Raw genomic sequence first — 18104 nt, 5'->3', positions numbered from 1 at the left:
GCCAAGGGTGTGTTTTGACTGGTAAGCAATTTTGCTTCTAAGAGGTTACCTGTCAACTGTTTTAATAACCCCTTTTTTTGTGAGGATTTTTATGTCCCTGTAATTGCGCTAAGGGCGGTTGCAAGTAGAGGAAACGTTGGTGGGAGATGACGCAGTTTCCTTTCGGTTCATTATGACTGTCTGTTAGAAGATACTATTATTTACTAAATAACAAACACCATTCAGTCGCTAAATATGTCTATAGGCTCCTCTTAAAAAGGAATATGGAAGCCAGAAGTAGACTTTTAAGATTAAAGGGATAGTCTAGTCAAAGTTAAACTTTCACGATTCAGATAGAGCATGCAATTTTAAGCAGCTTTCTAATTTACTCCTATTATCAATTTTTTTTCGTTCTCTTGGTATCTTTATTTGAAAAAGCAAGAATGTAAGCTTAGGAGCCGGGCTATTTTTGGTTCAGCACCTGGGTAGCACTTAGACTAGACTATCTCTTTAAAGGGACATGAAACCTAACATTTTTCTTTTATGATTCATGAATTTTAAACACCTTTCCAATTTAATTTTGTTAAGTAATTTGCTTCAATCTCTTTGTATCCTTTGTTGAAAGCATACCTAGGTAGGCTAAGAGGCATCAATGCACTTCTGGGAGCTAGTTGCTGATTGGTGGGTGCACATATATGTGTTTTGTCATTGGCTCACACAATGAAGAGTAAACTAAAAAGTTTTCTAAAATACATGCATTTGATTTGTGAAAGGTTCCTCTTGTCCCTTTAAATATATCTATGTTTGTGAGATTGTGTTAGCAAGTGCAAAGGAGAGTGATGAGATTACAGGGCACAGATTTTATGGAAATAGCTAATAGGTGCATTTACTTAAAGGGACAATAAAGTAATTTTTTTATTTATGTGTGAAAAATGTATTACGAGATTGCAAAAGATCTCCAAATAAATCATTTTTTTACAAGCGTTTAGAATTGTCATTATTAGAATTAGAATTATTTAGAATTGTATTTTTTTACAGACAAGCAACATGCCACTTGATAATCCTCTTTTAAAGGGACGGTAAAATTAAACTTTCATGATTCAAATAGAGGATTTAATTATAAACAACTTTCCAATTTACTTTCATGATCAATTTGTGTTCTCTTTATATGCACAATTTACGTGGCACCTGCTGCTACTGAGCATGTGCAATAGTTTTTTGCTGTGGCCAATTAGAGACAAATATAAATGAGCTTCTCTGGTTAAATAATTAACTCATTTTAAAATACATTTTAAGTCTTGTTTTTGCTGAGATACAAACAAAATTGTGAAATCGTATTTATTTATTCCGCAGTTCTGTATGTGACATATATTTTTAAAAATGATAATGTGTTTAATTCTGTGATTAACTAAAACTACGTTTTTATTTTACAGATCTCGGACAATCCATATTTTATACGACCACATGTTTATTGCCATTCTTGAGCGATGATATTCTAAGCACTTTACCCTACACAATGATATCAACCCTAGCTACGTTTCCTCCATTCCTACACAAGGATATCATTGAATACCTAAGCACCTCATTTCTTCCCATGGCTATATGTAAGTTACAAATGCCTTGTTTTTAAAGATCTTATAAAAAGCTAGATTACGAACTTTAGCGCACAAGTAATATAGATTTTTTGTGCACAATGGAAATATTGCGTATATTACGAGTTGAAAGTAAACAAGTACACGTCATTTACGCTTGTCAGGTTAGCGCAATTTCAGAGCTTGCGTAAAGGTTAGGGGAAGAAAAAAGTTGGACTAAACACAGCATAAATACATTTAAAAGTAGAGTTACACTCATTAACACAATTATTAAAAATAATTTTAAAAAATTAAATAAAAAAGTTACAAGGGCTCAAAGATATATGATATAAGGTGAGTAAAATATAGGGTCAGAGGAAACAAATAATTTGTATAAATGGAATATATCTAACAAAATAGACAGTGATAGGCCAAATAATATAACAGAATACAATTGAAAGGTCAAAAAATATATATGACAAAAGTAACAAAGTCCCATAAAACAAAAGCAGGGTGTTAGAAAAGGGACCCAGGGGTGAATGGTGAATCCAAGTCCAGGCAGCCGTCTGTAGGTGGATCAAGGCCAAGATCCATAATCAGCAATCTGTGAAAAGTATAAAGAAACAGAAGCGCCACTTGGCCTAGTACTGTATGGATACGTGAGAAATGGTGTGTAGAATGTTTACACTCACATTTAGTAGAGCACCCCTCTTGGTGCAAATAGAGCAGGCGTTTCTCAGTCATCCAGATGAAACAGTCACTGGATGACTGAGAAACGCGTTGCTTGTTTTTATCTGTTTTAAAATAAAGTAAGTTTTGCACGCACTACTTGCTGCCATACCATTTTTTCTTATTTACACCCTATTTGATGTACCACCTTTTGGATATCATATCCTGATCCATTGGAGTTTGAGCCACACCGGAGGCCAGTCTGCTGGGTGACTGATTCCAGCCTGCTCTATTTGCACCAAGAGGGGTGCTTTACTAAATGTGAGTGTAAACATTCTACACAACATTTCTCGCGTATCCATACAGTACTAGGCCATGTGGAGCTTCTGTTTCTTTACACTTTTCACAGATATGATATAAGGTGTTAGAAAAAAAAGAGTTGCAAAGGACTTTAACATAAACAGTATATATATATATATATATATATATATATACACTTACATAGACATGTCTAAATATATGTATATATGAGTGTACAAATATATTTCAAGGGACATGAAACCCACAAAATTTCTATCATGATTGTGATAGAACAAACAATTTTAAACAACTTTACAACTTACTTCTATTATCAAATTTGCTTCATTTCTGAATCGCAAAAGAAAAAACTTGGGTGTCATTTCCCATTAAGTATTTATATGTTTTACTGTATATTTACTGCACATATTTAACATTCCAATGTTCTTCACTTACAGGATATTGTACATATTTATTTATATATACTGTATTTATATATATATATATATATATATATATATATATATATATATATATATATATATATATATATATACTGTATATATGTATATATATATATATATATATATATATATACCTGTACCTGTATATAGATATCTAGGTAAATATATGTATTTTACATTAACAGTATCAGATATATATAGCTATATACATAATAATAAACAGCAGATTCTTTTCTATGTGAAGAGCATAAGAATGTAAAATATGCGCAATGCTCAGCAGAGTTCACAAGTTAGGATTCATGAGATCCGTTTAGCAAACATGAAGAATTGCTATCTTCAGTGGTCGTTCTTGAAATATTAAATATAAAATAATCTAGCCCAAAATGGTCTATAAATGAGACTTTGAAGAAAAACAATATTAAAGTTGTACCATTTATGCATTAAAACCTATTGATCTGATATCTAGTAAAATTACATTTTATCACACATCATTACCCTAGCTATGCATAATTTTTGCAGGAAATGCTACTCTGTTTTAACAGCACCGTTTTAAATGTTCTTTACTAAGTGTAGCTAAGAGCTCAGACTTTGGAGCAATCCCTTTAACAAAGGTGAATAAAGAGTAAGGTACATAGTGCCACTTAAAGGGACATAAAACCAACAATTTTTATTTCATGATTCAGATAGAGCATACAATTTTAAACAATTTGCAATCTACTTCTATTATCAAATTTGCTTAATTCTTTTGTTATCCTTTGTTGAAGGAGCATCAATGCACTGCTGGAAGATAGCTGAACACATCAGGTGAACCAATGACATGAAGCATATATGTGCAGCCACTAATCAGCAGCTAGCTCCCAGTTATACATTGCTTTCCCCTGGGCCTACCTATGTATGTTTTTCAACAAAGGATAAAAAAAATAATGTATAAAAAGTAAATTAGAAAATGTTTACAATTGCATTCTCTGAATCTGAATATATACTGTATATGTCTCACTGTTGTTTGGGCACATTTGGCACTGTAATGGTCTGCAATTCAGCATATGCTCCTAAAATTGGAAAAATCACAAAGTTGCTAAAAAAGCTACAAATTCCATTAGAGAAAGGTAGCTCGACTGCAGGTTTGTAGACCAGGGGCACCACAATTTACCGACTTGTTAGAGATATTTTGTATAAAAGAAGCATCCTTATTTCAAAACAGAGTTTATTATGGCGTCATCATAAAGTCAGGGACATTTCTGTCATATTGCAATGACTCTGAGCTTATTGTGCAAGAAATGTTCTAGACAGAGAGATAAGTTGTATAGTAAAAGCATTTACACTGTGCGGCCACTTTATTAGGTACAGCAACCTCTAGTAGCGTGTTGAGGCTCCTGTAGCCTTCAAAACAGCCACTTCAGTAAAGAAAAGTCATTGTCATGTTCCAGGAACCATCCTATAGTGATGCAGGCTTTGTGCACTGGCACATTACCCTGCTAGAAGTAGCCATCTGCCTGAGGATAAACTGTCAACATGAACGGATGCACTTGGTCAGCAACGATGTTTACGTACGGAGCGGCATTCAGATGTCAATCTGGGGGTATCAATAGACCCAACATGTGCCAGGAAAACATTCCCCTTGCACAGTTTCTACTTTTTAATTGACATTTGAACAATTATTGATGTATTTTAAAACCAGATGTCTCCAGATTCCTTTTTGATTTTCTACAACAATGGTGCAGCTGGATATAGTTTAACTGGTTGTGTGCTTGCATTGTTTATGCACTTAAAGGGATATGAAACCCAATTGTTTTTCTTCGGGTAGCGCTTGCTGATTGGTGGCTACATTTAGCCACCAATCAGCAAGCGCTACACAGTAGCTGAACCAAAAATGGGCCGGCTCCTAAGTTTACATTCCTTCTTTTCAAATAAAGATACCAAAACTACATTCTCTATCTGAATCATGAAAGAAAACATTTGGTTTTCATATCTATTTAAAGGCCCATAATAGTTGAAAAATTACCCCAAATCAGTGGCAGTTTTTGTGAGGGTTAAACACACAGTAGTACAGGGTTGATAGTCTTACAATTCATTAACACTCTATTGCCCCTGGGAAGTATCATGTCTTGCAGTCATGTCTCACTATTTTAAAGCTGATGAGGCAGTCTTATTTTTATTTATTTTCTAAGATATGGTGAGTCCACAGGATCATCAACTACTGGCCAGCAGGAGGAGGAAAAGAGCACCACAGCAAAGCTAGTAAGTATCACTCCCCTTCCCACAATTCATTCTCTTTGCCTTCAGTGCAAGGAGGAGGTGAAGTTTTTGGTGTCTGAAGAATTTCTCTTCAATCAAGATTTTATTATTTTGAAAGCCAGAGTAGGTTTGCTCTGATCTTTCCTATCTTGAGAGGGTCTAGCTGTATTCCACGTTAGTCTCTTCAGTAGGGCAGTGGTGGCTTTGAAGCAGTAAGGAACTTGTAAGGTGGGCCTTGCTGCGTTTTCCTAACATATTTGCTGCCCAGAGTAGGCCTGAGTAGGTTTACTCTGTCCTTTCTCTGTTTACAGGCCTCTGTGAGGAGTGGCATCCACTCACGCCGTGTAAGTCGCCCTCCTGCCGGATGGCTTGCATGCAGGTAAGTGCCTTTTTGTCTTCTGGGGCTAGGAGTCTGGCACTGAAGGGTTTAAGGACCCTCTGCAGTTAAGGTGGGACAATATATCCTTGTTTAGGATGTTAAATGGCAGTGGCAGGCACTATAATTGCTGTGACTTTGGAGACTTAGGGGTTAATTCCCTTCACAGCATGGAAGGGGTTAACTCTCTAATTGGGGGCTCAGAGTTTCATTGTTTACCCCAAATTGTTTGTGTACACTTTCAACGCATTATTTACACAGTCTGAGACTCGAGACTGTTCAATGAGTGTTTGCAATGGCGGGACATGTTAGGAGAGCGTGACACTTGTTAGTGGCGTTCTTCCTACGGGGCTGGGTGTTCCACAAGAGAAGTGCAGCGCAGCATGATTTAACTTATATATTTTTATTAATTATTATTCCTGCTGCAACACTTCATGTTTTGATTGTGAGTTGAGCGGTGGCATGAAGCAATCCATGCTCGGTTGTTTTTTCTTGCCTGACCCCACCTCCTTCTTCTCCGATTCGGAAAGGCACCATTTTAGCCTGTTTTGGCTCCTTAGGTGCATTGCCTTGTTCTCTAACTCGAGAATGGAGCGGGCTCTTGTTAGAAGGCACAATTTCTTTAGTAGTTGTTATTCACTAGCCTCACTCATCACCTTCTTACAGTATAATCAAACGGAGTTTGTTTTTCAGGAAGTTTAGTATGTTTTTAAAGGGTTCGTTAACAATAAGTCCCATTCTATTTTTCTATCGCGTTTTAACAGCAACGAGATTATACTTCCCCATACTTTTGCTAAGAGACTCTAGTTGCTCATATTCAACGTTTATTGGCGTTTCAATATGATATCCCTATTAAATACTTCAGTTTAGGATTTTCATTTTTAATAAATGAAATGTTTTGAGTTCAGACTTTGGAACAGAGGCCTGTTTCCTAGGAACACATTATGTTGGCTCTTGAGGTTCAATCGTCTTACTAAGTACTCATGTCTCATATTTGGAATATTTTTTATTAAATTGAATTAAATACTCCTTGTTGGAGCCTCTCTCTTCTAGGACAATTTATTAGAAAAATGTTTACTGTTTTTACATTTGCTTAACAAAAGCTATCATATGTACAGTTAGGTTGTCGTCCTCTGAGCGTCATGTCTCCCAGGATGATACTGTTCAGGCAGAGCAACAGTTTTATCCTTTACTGTCCCAAGCCTTTATGGCGTCACAAGGTTTCTCTCTATCTCCTGGCGGAGTGTATTTGCTGACGTATTTGCAGCTCACGTATCCTCTGCGGTATCTGCTGCTGTATCTGTTTTTTTCCTTTCCTACTGAGGACATGCATGAGGACTTTTAGAAAGATTCAGATAGTAAGGTTTTTAGCGCCACATCTGCTGCACAGGTTGCTCTGTCTCCTATGTCTGGTGAGGAGGACTCGCCGGTAGCTCCTGAGGGTTAAATCTCAGATTCAAGCAGTATAATTCCTTCATCTAATGCTGTAAGCTTGAACAACTTTGTGTATTGTTAAAGGAGGTTTTGGCTTCCTGGATGACTCTGGCACTCATGCCGCTGTCAAACCTGAGATATCTAATAAACTTAAAGTTTGCTAGGATTCCACTGTGGAAATTTGTCCTGTTCCAGACCGTGCAAGGGGATTTTTTTCACAGGAATGGGAGACGTCAAGGTTCCTCCCTTCCTGTCTTTAGTAAGATGTTTCCTGTCGCTGTCCCCATTAAGCATCTTGGTCTAAGTAGATTGAGTTTTTCTACACTGGCTATGAGATTTTCAAACCTTATAGAGCATAGCTGTTCCTTTAAGGACCAATGAACATGCTGGAGACTTATCTTGCTTTTGTATGGCCACTGTGTCAAGTGCTGCAGCCTTTGGGTGCGACTCCCCTTCTGAGTCCTTTTTTTGGTAGAGATTCTCTTGGAAAAGATCCAGGACTAAATTTCCGCTCTTTAGCTAACTAATTCTTTCATTCTGTTGTTCCAATGCTAGTCATTTGGCTAGGAGCCAACATGTCTGGCAGCATTGTTTTAGCCCACAGGGCGTTGTGGCTACTTTCTTGGTTGGTTTGTTCCTATAAGTCCAAGTTTTGTTTCTAGCGCTTCCTTTCAAGGGTATGACCTTGTTTGGTCTTAAAATGTTTCTGATACAAGGAATAAGACCTGAGGAAGTCAGAGTAGTACCCTTCAGCTGAGTCTAACTCAGCATTAAGGGCTTGCCCCGATCCGGGATTGGATCGGGGGGGGGGGGGGATGAATTTTTCTTCCATCTGGGATACGAGTTGTCCCAGTTAGACTGGGGACATAGTATTCAGAGTTTCTAATGCCTTCTTCCGGTGGCAGGTCCGTCTTTTCATGGTTATCTGCATCCCAGATTAAAAAAGGCAATTTTGAATTGCGTTTGGGTCCTATTCTAGACCTTAAAGTGTCAACACGTTTTTGTCAGGGTTCTGTCTTGCCAATGGAAACCATTCCTTACATTCTTCCATTGGTTCTGGTAGGTCAGTTCATAACGACCATAGACCTGAAGAACGCATATCTTCAGTCCCTGTTATTTGCTTCTGTAAGACATTGTCTGTTATTTCCCTTAGCTTTGACTCTGTTCCCTGAAATTTCTCATTCTGGGAACAGTAATCAGGTTTTGGGATATTACAGTGGCACCTTTCTGGACAGGCGCTTTTTTTTTAACAAGCATCCTTTATAGGAGATCTTGTTGTCCTTGCCGCGTTTCACGGATGGTAGTGAATCTGGGCATGTATTCTCCTGTTTCAGCTTCAGGGGTAGTCTTTCTTAGGGAACATAATTGTTCCCTATCTATTATAAATTTTCTGACCGCAATCAGAAAAGCAAGTTCTTCCTCCTGCCTCTCTCTGAATTTATTGTTCCGCCATCAGTGGTTGTATGTATTGTCATCAGTCCTTTTGTTTGAATTTTATTTGAGAACTCTGCAGTTTTTACATGCTCCGGCTATGGATTGGAGTCCGTTCGGATTCTCTCAGAGGATACATCTAGATTAGTCAAGATTTTCTCTGATGTGGTGGCCCTTACAGAGGCATTTGTCTCAGGGCTCATGCTTCTAGAGATTGCTTCCACTGCCGCCAGCCTTTTAGGCTGGGGAGCAGTCTGGGACTTGTTATTGCCACAAGGACTGAACTCGGGAGGAGTCTGATCTTCCCATAAACATCTGGAGTTGGGAGAAATTTAAAATGCTCTGATGGCTTGGTCTCAGTTTTCCTTAGCCCGGTGTATCAGGTTTCAGTCAGACAACATAATCTCAGTGGCTTACATCATCCATCAGGGAGGAACTCGGAGTTCCTTAGCAATGAAGGAGGTGGCTCAGATTGTTCAGTGGGCGGAAGCTCACAATTGATGTCTATCTGCCAACCACATTCCAGGAGTGGAGTGGATTCCTCAGCAGACAGAATTTTCATCCCGTGGAGTGGGAGCTCCACCCAGAAGTGTTCTTCAGGTTAACCATCAAATGAGGGGTTCCGGAATAGGATCTGATGGTGTCTCGACAAAACGCCAAGCTTCCAAAGTACGGTTAGAGGTCAAGGGATCCTCAGGCCTTCATGATAGATGCTCTGGCAGTTCCTTGGAACTTCAAGTTGGCATACCTTTTCCCCCCATTTGCTCTCCTTCCATGAGTCATTGCTCGGATCAAGCAGGAGAGAGCATCAGTGATTCTTATAGCTCCTGTGTGACCTTGCAGGATCTGGTATGCAGACCTAGTGGAAATGTCGTCTCTACCACCATGGAGACTTCCTCTGAGAAAGGACCTTCTACTTCAGGGTCCTTTTCTTCATCCAAATCTAATTTCTCTGAAGCTGACTGCTTGGAGATTGAGCGCTTAATTTTATTTAAGCATGATTTTTCTGAGTCAGTCATTGAGACCATGATTCAGGCTCATAAGCCCGTTACTAGAAAGAGTTACCATAAGATATGGCGTAAATATCTTTTTTGGTGTGAATCCAAAGGATTCTCTTGGAGTAGAGTCAAGATTCTAAGAATTTTATCCTTTCTCCAGAAAAGTTTAGAGAAGGGTTTGTCTGTCAGTACTCTGAAGGGTCAGATTTCTGCTCTATCCATTTTTGCTGCACAAGCGTCTGGCGGACGTGACAGATGTGCAATCTTTTTGTCAGACCTTGGTCAGAATCAGTCCTTTGTTTAAATTTGTTGCTCCACCTTGGAGCCCTAACCTTGTTCTTAGAGTTTTGCAACAGGCTCCATTTGAGCCTATGCAGTCCATAGATATTAAATTATTATCTTGGGAGTTTTTGTTTCTTACTGCTATGTCTTCTGCTCTGAGAGTTTTGGAACTCTCAGCTTTGCAGTGCGATTCACCTTATCTAATTTTTCATGCAGATAAGGCAGTTATTTGTACCAAGTTTGGTTTTCTTCCTAAGTTTGTTTCTGATGGAAATATCAATCAGGAAATTGTTGTTCCTTCTCTCTGTCCTAATGCTTCTTCTCATAAGGAATGTTTGTTGCACAACCTAGATGTTGTGTGGGCTCTTAAATTCTTTTTGCAGGCAACTAAGGACTTTTGCCAGTCTTCTGCATTGTTTGTTTGTTTTTCTGGAAATGCAAAGGTCAGAAAGCTTCTGCTACTTCTCTTTCTCTTTGGTTGAGGAGTATTATTCGTTTGGCGTATGAGACTACTGGGCAGCAACCCCCTGAGAGAATCAAAGCTCATTCCACTTGGGCTGTTCCTTCTTTTTGGGCTTTCAAAAATGAGGCTTCTGTGGAACAGATTTGCAAGGCTGCAACTTGGTCCTCTTTGCATACTTTTCCAAATTTGATAAATTTGATACTTTTGACTCGGCTGAGGCTTCTTTTGGGAGAAAGGTTCTTCAAGTGGAGGTTACCTGTCTTGTCCCTCCCTAATCATCTGTGTCCTCTGGCTTGGGTATTGATGATCCCGTTGACTCACCATATCTTAGGAAAGAAAACAAAATTTATGCTTACTTGATAAATTTCTTTCTTTCGGGATATGGTGTGTCCATGGCCCCGCCCTTTTTTCTGAAACTTTTTTTTGTCTAAACCTCAGGCACCTCTACACCTTGTGTTATTCTTTTTCTCCATTTTCCTTCGGGCGAATGACTGGGGATTGTGGGAAGGGAAGTGATACTTAACAGCTTTGCTGTGGTGCTCTTTGCCTCCTCCTGCTGGCCAGGAGTGATATTCCCAACTGTAATTGATGATCCCGTGGACTCACCATATCCGGAAAGAACGAAATATATCAGGTAAGCATAAATTTAGTTTTTTCTCTCATTTTTCTTTTACTTTTTTAAAGTTCTGTTTTATACTGTTTTGTTAGAGGTTGTGTTTTGCCTGAATTGTAAGGTTTAGAAAGTTTTTTTTCTGATGTTGGTAGAATATGTTGCAAGTAAACATTTAGTAAATAGATGTGGTTGCATTGATTAATAATCTAAATTTGCTCTAGTGGACACATGTTTTTATCATTTCCACAATTTTCAAGTTATGACGTTGTAACAAGATTTTTTATTGAGACATTAGCTTCAGAAAAGGGTTTTTATTGAAGCTAGAGCAATAAATAGTTTTACTCGTCTAATCATATCAGATAAAGATACTAAAAGGAGAGGCATAGTTGATTTTTTTTTTTACAAGTGAAAATAAGATGGTTTAGTAAACATAATTTTTGTAAAGAAAGTTAATTAACATTTTTGATATTCAATAAAAATGCAATAGTATTTTTTTTGTGCACAGCCAAAATTAAATTGCATTCTAGTCCTGTGACTAAAAGGCTTCTTTCACACTTAGTGATGTGCTGTTACAATGTCTGGAGAATGTTCTATATTTGCAGGAAGTTCATTTTCACACATAAGGAAAGTGTTGCTGAAAGGATATTTTAAGTTGTTGGTTTTTGTCTTTCTTTTTCTTTTTGTCACTCAAATTTGGAGGGGTTGAAGAAAGCTCAGACAAAACTCGAAGACATTTTCATAGTATGCTTTTGTAGTGTTTTAACCAGTTGTGAAAAGCTGCACAAAAATGCATTTTATGCTATCATCTATTGGTGATACACAAATGTAATTACTGGTAATAATATTAAAGGTACATAAAAGAACAAAAACAAAGGGACGTGAAACCCACATTTTTTTTCTTTTATCATTCAGACAGCACATGTCATTTTAAACATTTTTTTAATTTGCTTCTGGTATCGAAATTGCTTCATTCTCTTGGTATCCTTAGTTGAAAAGCATATCTAGGTAGGCTCAGGAGCAGCAATGCATAACTGAGAGCTAGCTGCTGCTTGGTGGCTGCACAAAAATGCCTCTTTTCATTGGTTCACCAGATGTCTTCAGATAGCTCCCAGTAGTGCATAGCTGCTCCTTCAAAAAAGTATACCAAGAGAATGAAGCAAATTGGATAAAATAAGTACATTTGAAAGTTGTGTGATATCACATGCACTATAAGAAAAATAAAAATGTTGTGTTTCATGTATCTTTTACATTGCTTAAGTTTAATCAATAGTGCTTCTATTTTTGTCAAAAGTTATATTTTATCACATACATAGATAAACATGCACATATAGACAGACAGACAGACTGACAGACACACACACACAATTCATTAAAGTTATGGGGGAGATAAAAAACTGAAATTAAAATCCTCCATGTCTCAAAATTAAATCAATATAAATATTTGCATAGGAAATTAGCACATCTAGGCAAGATTCCCCGCTTGCTTTTTCCCAGAAATACTTCATATACAATGTTACCAATGTACAAGAGAATTCTGGGTAAGATATGCAAATTAGATATGCAAATTCTCAGTTTTTTTGCTTCAAATACTGTTTTAACACAACGATCCTTTTAACAGGATTATTGCAGCAATCCAGAAATCACTCACTAGACAGCCTGTTTCATTCTTTTTGGAACTCATCAGTAGGAGATAGATTTCTGGTTGCTGCATTGGTAAAGCTACTTTCAGGGTTAAACCAAAATCCATTAAAATTATGAGGGAGATAAAAAAACTGAAATTAAAATCCTCCATGTCTCAAAATTAAATCAATATTAATATTTGCATAGGAAATTAGCACATCTAGGCAAGATTCCCCGCTTGCTTTTTCCCAGAAATACTTCATATACAATGTTACCAATGCACAAGAGCATTCTGGGTAAGATATGCAAATTAGATATGCAAATCAGTTTTTTTGCTTCAAATACTGTTTTAACACAGCGATCCTTTTAACAGGATTATTGCAGCAATCCAGAAATCACTCACTAGACAGCCTGTTAAAAGGATCGCCCATCTCCCCCATAATTTTAATGAATTTTGGTTTAACCCTGAAAGTAGCTTTACCAATGCAGCAACCAGAAATCTATCTCCTACTGATGAGTTCCAAAAAGAATGAAACTGTCATAGCTGTCTAGTGAGTGATTTCTGGATTACTGCAATAATCCTGTTAAAAGGATTGCTGTGTTAAAACAGCATTTGAAGCAAAAAAACTGAAAATTTGCATATTCAATTTGCATATCTTACCCAGAATTCTCTTGTGCATTGGTAACATTGTATATGAAGTATTTCTGGGAAAAAGCAAGTGGGGAATCTTGCCTAGATGTGCTAATTTCCTATGCAAATATTAATATTGATTTAATTTTGAGACATGGAGGATTTTAACTTCAGTTTTTTATCTCCCCCATAATTTTAATGAATTTTGGTTTAACCCTTAAAGTAGCTTTACCAATGCAGCAACCAGAAATCTATCTCCTACTGATGAGTTCCAAAAAGAACAAAACAGACTGTCTAGTGAGTGATTTCTGGATTGCTGCAATAATCCTGTTTAAAGGATCACTGTGTTAAAACAGTATTTGAAGCAAAAAAACTGAGAATTTGCATATCTAATGTGTATATCTTACCCAGAATTCTCTTGTGCATTGGTAACATTGTATATGAAGTATTTCTGGGAAAAAGCAAGCGGGAAATCTTGCCTAGATGTGCTAATTTCCTATGCACATATTTATATTGATTTCATTTTGAGACATGGAGGATTTTAATTTCAGTTTTTTATCTCCCCTATAATGTTAATGAATTTTGGTTTAACCCTGAAAGTAGCTTTACCAATGCAGCAACCAGACATCTATCTCCTACTGATGAGTTCCAAAAAGAACGAAACAAGCTGTCTAGTGAGTGATTTCTGGATTGCTGCAATAATCCTGTTAAAATGATCGCTGTGTTAAAACAGTATTTGAAGCAAAAAAAACTGAGAATTTGCATATCTAATTTGCATATCTTACCCAGAATTCTCTTGTGCATTGGTAACATTGTATATGAAGTATTTCTGGGAAAAAGCAAGCAGGGAATCTTGCCTAGATGTGCTAATTTCCTATGCAAATATTTATATTGATTTTATATATACAGTGGATATAAAAAGTCTACACACCCCTGTTAAAATGTCAGGTTTCTGTGATGTAAAAAAATGAGACAAAGATAAATCATTTCAGAACTTTTTCCACCTTTAATGTGACCTATAAACTGTACAACTCAATTGAAAAACAAACTGAAATCTTTTAGATAAAGGGAAATAAAAATAAAAAACTAAAATAATATGGTTGCGTAAGTGTGAACACCCTTTTATAACTGGGGATGTAGCTGTGTTCAGAATTAAGCAATCACATTCAAAATCATGTTAAATAGTAACATTAATAGAGTCAGTACACACATGCCATCATTTAAAGTGCCTCTGATTAACCCCAAATAAAGTTCAGCTGTTCTAGTTGGTCTTTCCTGACATTTTGTTAGTCGCATCCTACAGCAAAAGCCATGGTCCGCAGAGAGCTTCCAAAGCATCAGAGGGATCTCATTGTTAAAAGGTATCAGTCAGGAGAAGGGTACAAAATAATTTCCAAGGCATTAGAAATACCATGGAACACAGTGAAGACAGTCATCATCAAGTGAAGAAAATATGGTGCAACAGTGACATTACCAAGAACTGGATGTCCCTCCAAAATTGATGAAAAGACGAGAAGAAAACTGGTCAGGGAGGCTGCCAATAGGCCTACAGCAACATTAAAGGAGCTGCAGGAATATCTGGCAAGTACTGGCTGTGTGGTACATGTGACAACAATCGCCCGTATTCTTCATATGTCTGGGCTATGGGGTAGAGTGGCAAGACGGAAGCCTTTTCTTACAAAAAAAACCCATCCAAGCCCGGCTAAATGTTGCAAAAGGTGTTCTGGTCTGATGAAACCAAAGTTTAACTTTTTGGCCATAATTCCAAAAGATATGTTTGGTGCAAAAACAACACTGCATATCACCAAAAGAACACCATACCCACAGTGAAGCATGGTGGTGTCAGCATCATGCTTTGGGCTGTTTTTCTTCAGCTGGAACTGGGGCCTTAGTCAAGGTAGAGGGAATAATGAACAGTTCCAAATACCAGACAATATTGGCACAAAATCTTCAGGCTTCTGCTAGAAAGCTGAACATGAAGAGGAACTTCATCTTTCAGCATGACAACGACCCAAAGCATACATCCAAATCAACAAAGGAATGGCTTCACCAGAAGAAGATTAAAGTTTTGGGATGGCCCAGCCAGAGCCCAGACCTGAATCCAATTCAAAATCTGTGGGGTGATCTGAAGAGGGCTGTGCACAGGAGATGCCCTCGCATTCTGACAGATTTAGAGTGTTTTTGCAAAGAAGAGTGGGCAAATCTTGCCAAGTCAAGATGTGCCATGCTGAAAAACTCATACCCAAAAAGACTGCTGTAATAAAATCAAAAGGTGCTTCAATAAAGTATTAGTTAAAGGGTGTTCACACTTATGCAACCATATTATTTTAGTTTTTTATTTTTAATTTACCTTTACCTAAAAGATTTCAGTTTGTTTTTCAATTGAGTTGTACAGTTTGTAGGTCACATTAAAGGTGGAAAAAGTTTGAAATGATTTATCTTTGTCTCATTTTTTTACATCACAGAAACCTGACATTTTAACAGGGGTGTGTAGACTTTTTATATCCACTATATATATATATATATATATATATATATACACACACACACAAATACACACACAGATACAAATACACACAAACACACATACAAATACACACACAGATACGCATAAATACAAATACACTCACAAACACATATATACACATACATACCAACACACACACATACAACTACACACACAGATACACCACATACACATACAAATACACACACACATACACACAAATACGTACACACATACACACACATAAACATATATATATTGTACAAATACACAATCACAAGCAAATACATACACACAAATACACACACACACAAATACACACACATAAGCATATATATACATATACCCCCCCCACACACACACACACATATATATATATATATATATATATATATATATATATATAGAGAGAGAGAGAGAGAGAGAGAGAGTATCTCAGTAAGTACACCCCTCACATTTTTGTAAATATTTTATTATAACTTTTCATGTGACAACACTGAAGAAATGACACTTTGCTACAATGTAAAGTAGTGAGTGTACAGCCTGTATAACAGTGTAAATTTGCTGTCCCCTCAAAATAAATCAACACACAGCCATTATTATCTAAACCGTTGGCAACAAAAGTGAGTACACCCCTAAATGGAAATGTCCAAATTGGGCCCAATTAGCCATTTTCCCTCCCTGGTGTCATGTGACTCGTTAGTGTTACAAGGTCTCAGGTGTGAATGGGGAGCAGGTGTGTTAAATTTGGTATTATCGCTCTCACACTCTCTCGTACTGGTCACTGGAAGATTAACATGGCACCACATGGCAAAGAATTCTCTGAGGACCTGAAAATAAGAATTGTTGCTCTACTTAAAGATGGCCTAGGCTATAAGAAGATTGCCAAGACCCTGAAACTGTGCTGCAGCATGGTGGGCAAGACCATACAGTGGTTTCACAGGACAGGTTTCACTCAAAACATGCCTCGCCATGGTCGACCTAAGAAGTTGAGTGCACATGCTCAGCGGCATATACAGAGGTTGTCTGTGGGAAATAGACCTATGAGTGCTGCCATCATTGCTGCAGAGGTTGGAGGGGTGGGGGGTCAGCCTGTCAGCACTCAGACCATACGCAACACATTGCATCAAATTGGTCTGCATGGCTGTCATCCTAGAAGGAAGGCGCTTCTAAAGATAATGCACAAGAAAGCCTGCAAACAGTTTGCTGAAGAGAAGCAGACTAAGGACATGGATTACTTGAACCATGCCCTGTGGTCCGATGAGACCAAGATAAACTTATTTGGTTCAGATGGTGTCAAGCATGTGTGGCGGCAACCAGGAGAGGAGTACATTACAAGTGTGTCTTGCCTACAGTTAAGCATGGTGGTGGGAGTGTTATGGTCTGGGCCTGCAGTTGAATGAGTGCTGCCGGCACTGGGGAGCTACAGTTTATTGAGGGAACCATGAATGCCAACATGTCCGCCCCTATGTCCTCTCCACTAAAAGTATAGGATGCACTAAAAATGTTGGCTGTGTTAAGATTCTCTGGTAACCTTTTTTATATTCCACTTGTAATACCAGATTCTGTGTTACTCTTAGGGACAAATTTACCAAAGGGCGAGCAGACATGATACGATGTACCGTATCATGCCCGCTGCACATCAATAAATTCTGACAGCATACGCTGTTGGCATTTATCATTGCACAAGCAGTTCTGGTGAACTGCTTGTGCAATGTGCCCCCCTGCAGATTTGTAGCTAATCGGTCGCTAGCAGGGGGTGTCAATCAGCTCGATCATATAGGATCAGGCGGATTGAAGACCGCAGTCTCAGAGGCAGCGGTCAAGTTTTGGAGCAGTGGTCTTTAGACAGCTGCTTCATAACTACTGTTTCCGGCAAGCCTGAAGGCTCGCACGGAAACGGGCATCAAGCTCCATTCAGAGCTTGATAATTCGGCCCCTTAGTGCGGGACCGAGTACAAGATTTTGCTCCAATTGTAATCTCTGCCTATGAGGCCGATTTATCATATGTCTGTCGGACCTGATCCGACAGTGCGCATCAGGTCTGACAGACATCACTGAATGTGGAGAGCAATACGCTCTCCGTATTCAGCATTGCACCAGCAGCTCACAAGAGCTGCTGATGCAATGCCGCCCCCTGCAGACCCCCTGCAATGGGCCGCCAGCAGGGGGTGTCAATCAACCCGATCGTACTCGATCGGGTTGAATTGCGGCGATTCCTGTCCGCCTCATCAGAGCAGGCGGACAGGGTTATGGAGCAGTGGTCTTTAGACCGCTGCTCCATAACTTGTGTTTCTGGCGAGTCTGAAGACTCGCCAGAAACACGGGCCCACAAGCTCCATACGGAGCTTGATAAATGGGCCTCTATGTGTTTAATCCCCACAAAGGGGTGTAAGCATTTTCACTCAAACATAAAAAAGAAAAATCAAAGTCCCTGTTATAAAATTCAAAAGGTAAATGATCCCCTGCCCCAGGAGAGGAATTTATGTATGGATTTTTTGTCTTTTCCTGAAGGTGGGCTATATTTCCATTGAA

General features: G+C 38.2%; 1 protein-coding gene across 1 annotated transcript in view; it reads left to right on the top strand.

Annotated features, from left to right (window-relative positions):
* UNC79 (unc-79 homolog, NALCN channel complex subunit) overlaps positions 1-18104 on the top strand; it is a 538284-nt gene that overhangs the window by 50727 nt on the left and 469453 nt on the right. The window contains exon 4 of the mRNA XM_053710079.1: positions 1413-1583. Coding sequence (XP_053566054.1) covers positions 1413-1583 — 171 coding nt within the window. The remainder of the gene's footprint in view (positions 1-1412; positions 1584-18104) is intronic.

Source organism: Bombina bombina, chromosome 1, assembly GCF_027579735.1.
Source record: "Bombina bombina isolate aBomBom1 chromosome 1, aBomBom1.pri, whole genome shotgun sequence".
NCBI classification, from domain to species: domain Eukaryota; kingdom Metazoa; phylum Chordata; class Amphibia; order Anura; family Bombinatoridae; genus Bombina; species Bombina bombina.
Note: the sequence above shows the minus strand (reverse complement) of the source record. Positions and strands in the feature narration are given on the sequence as shown.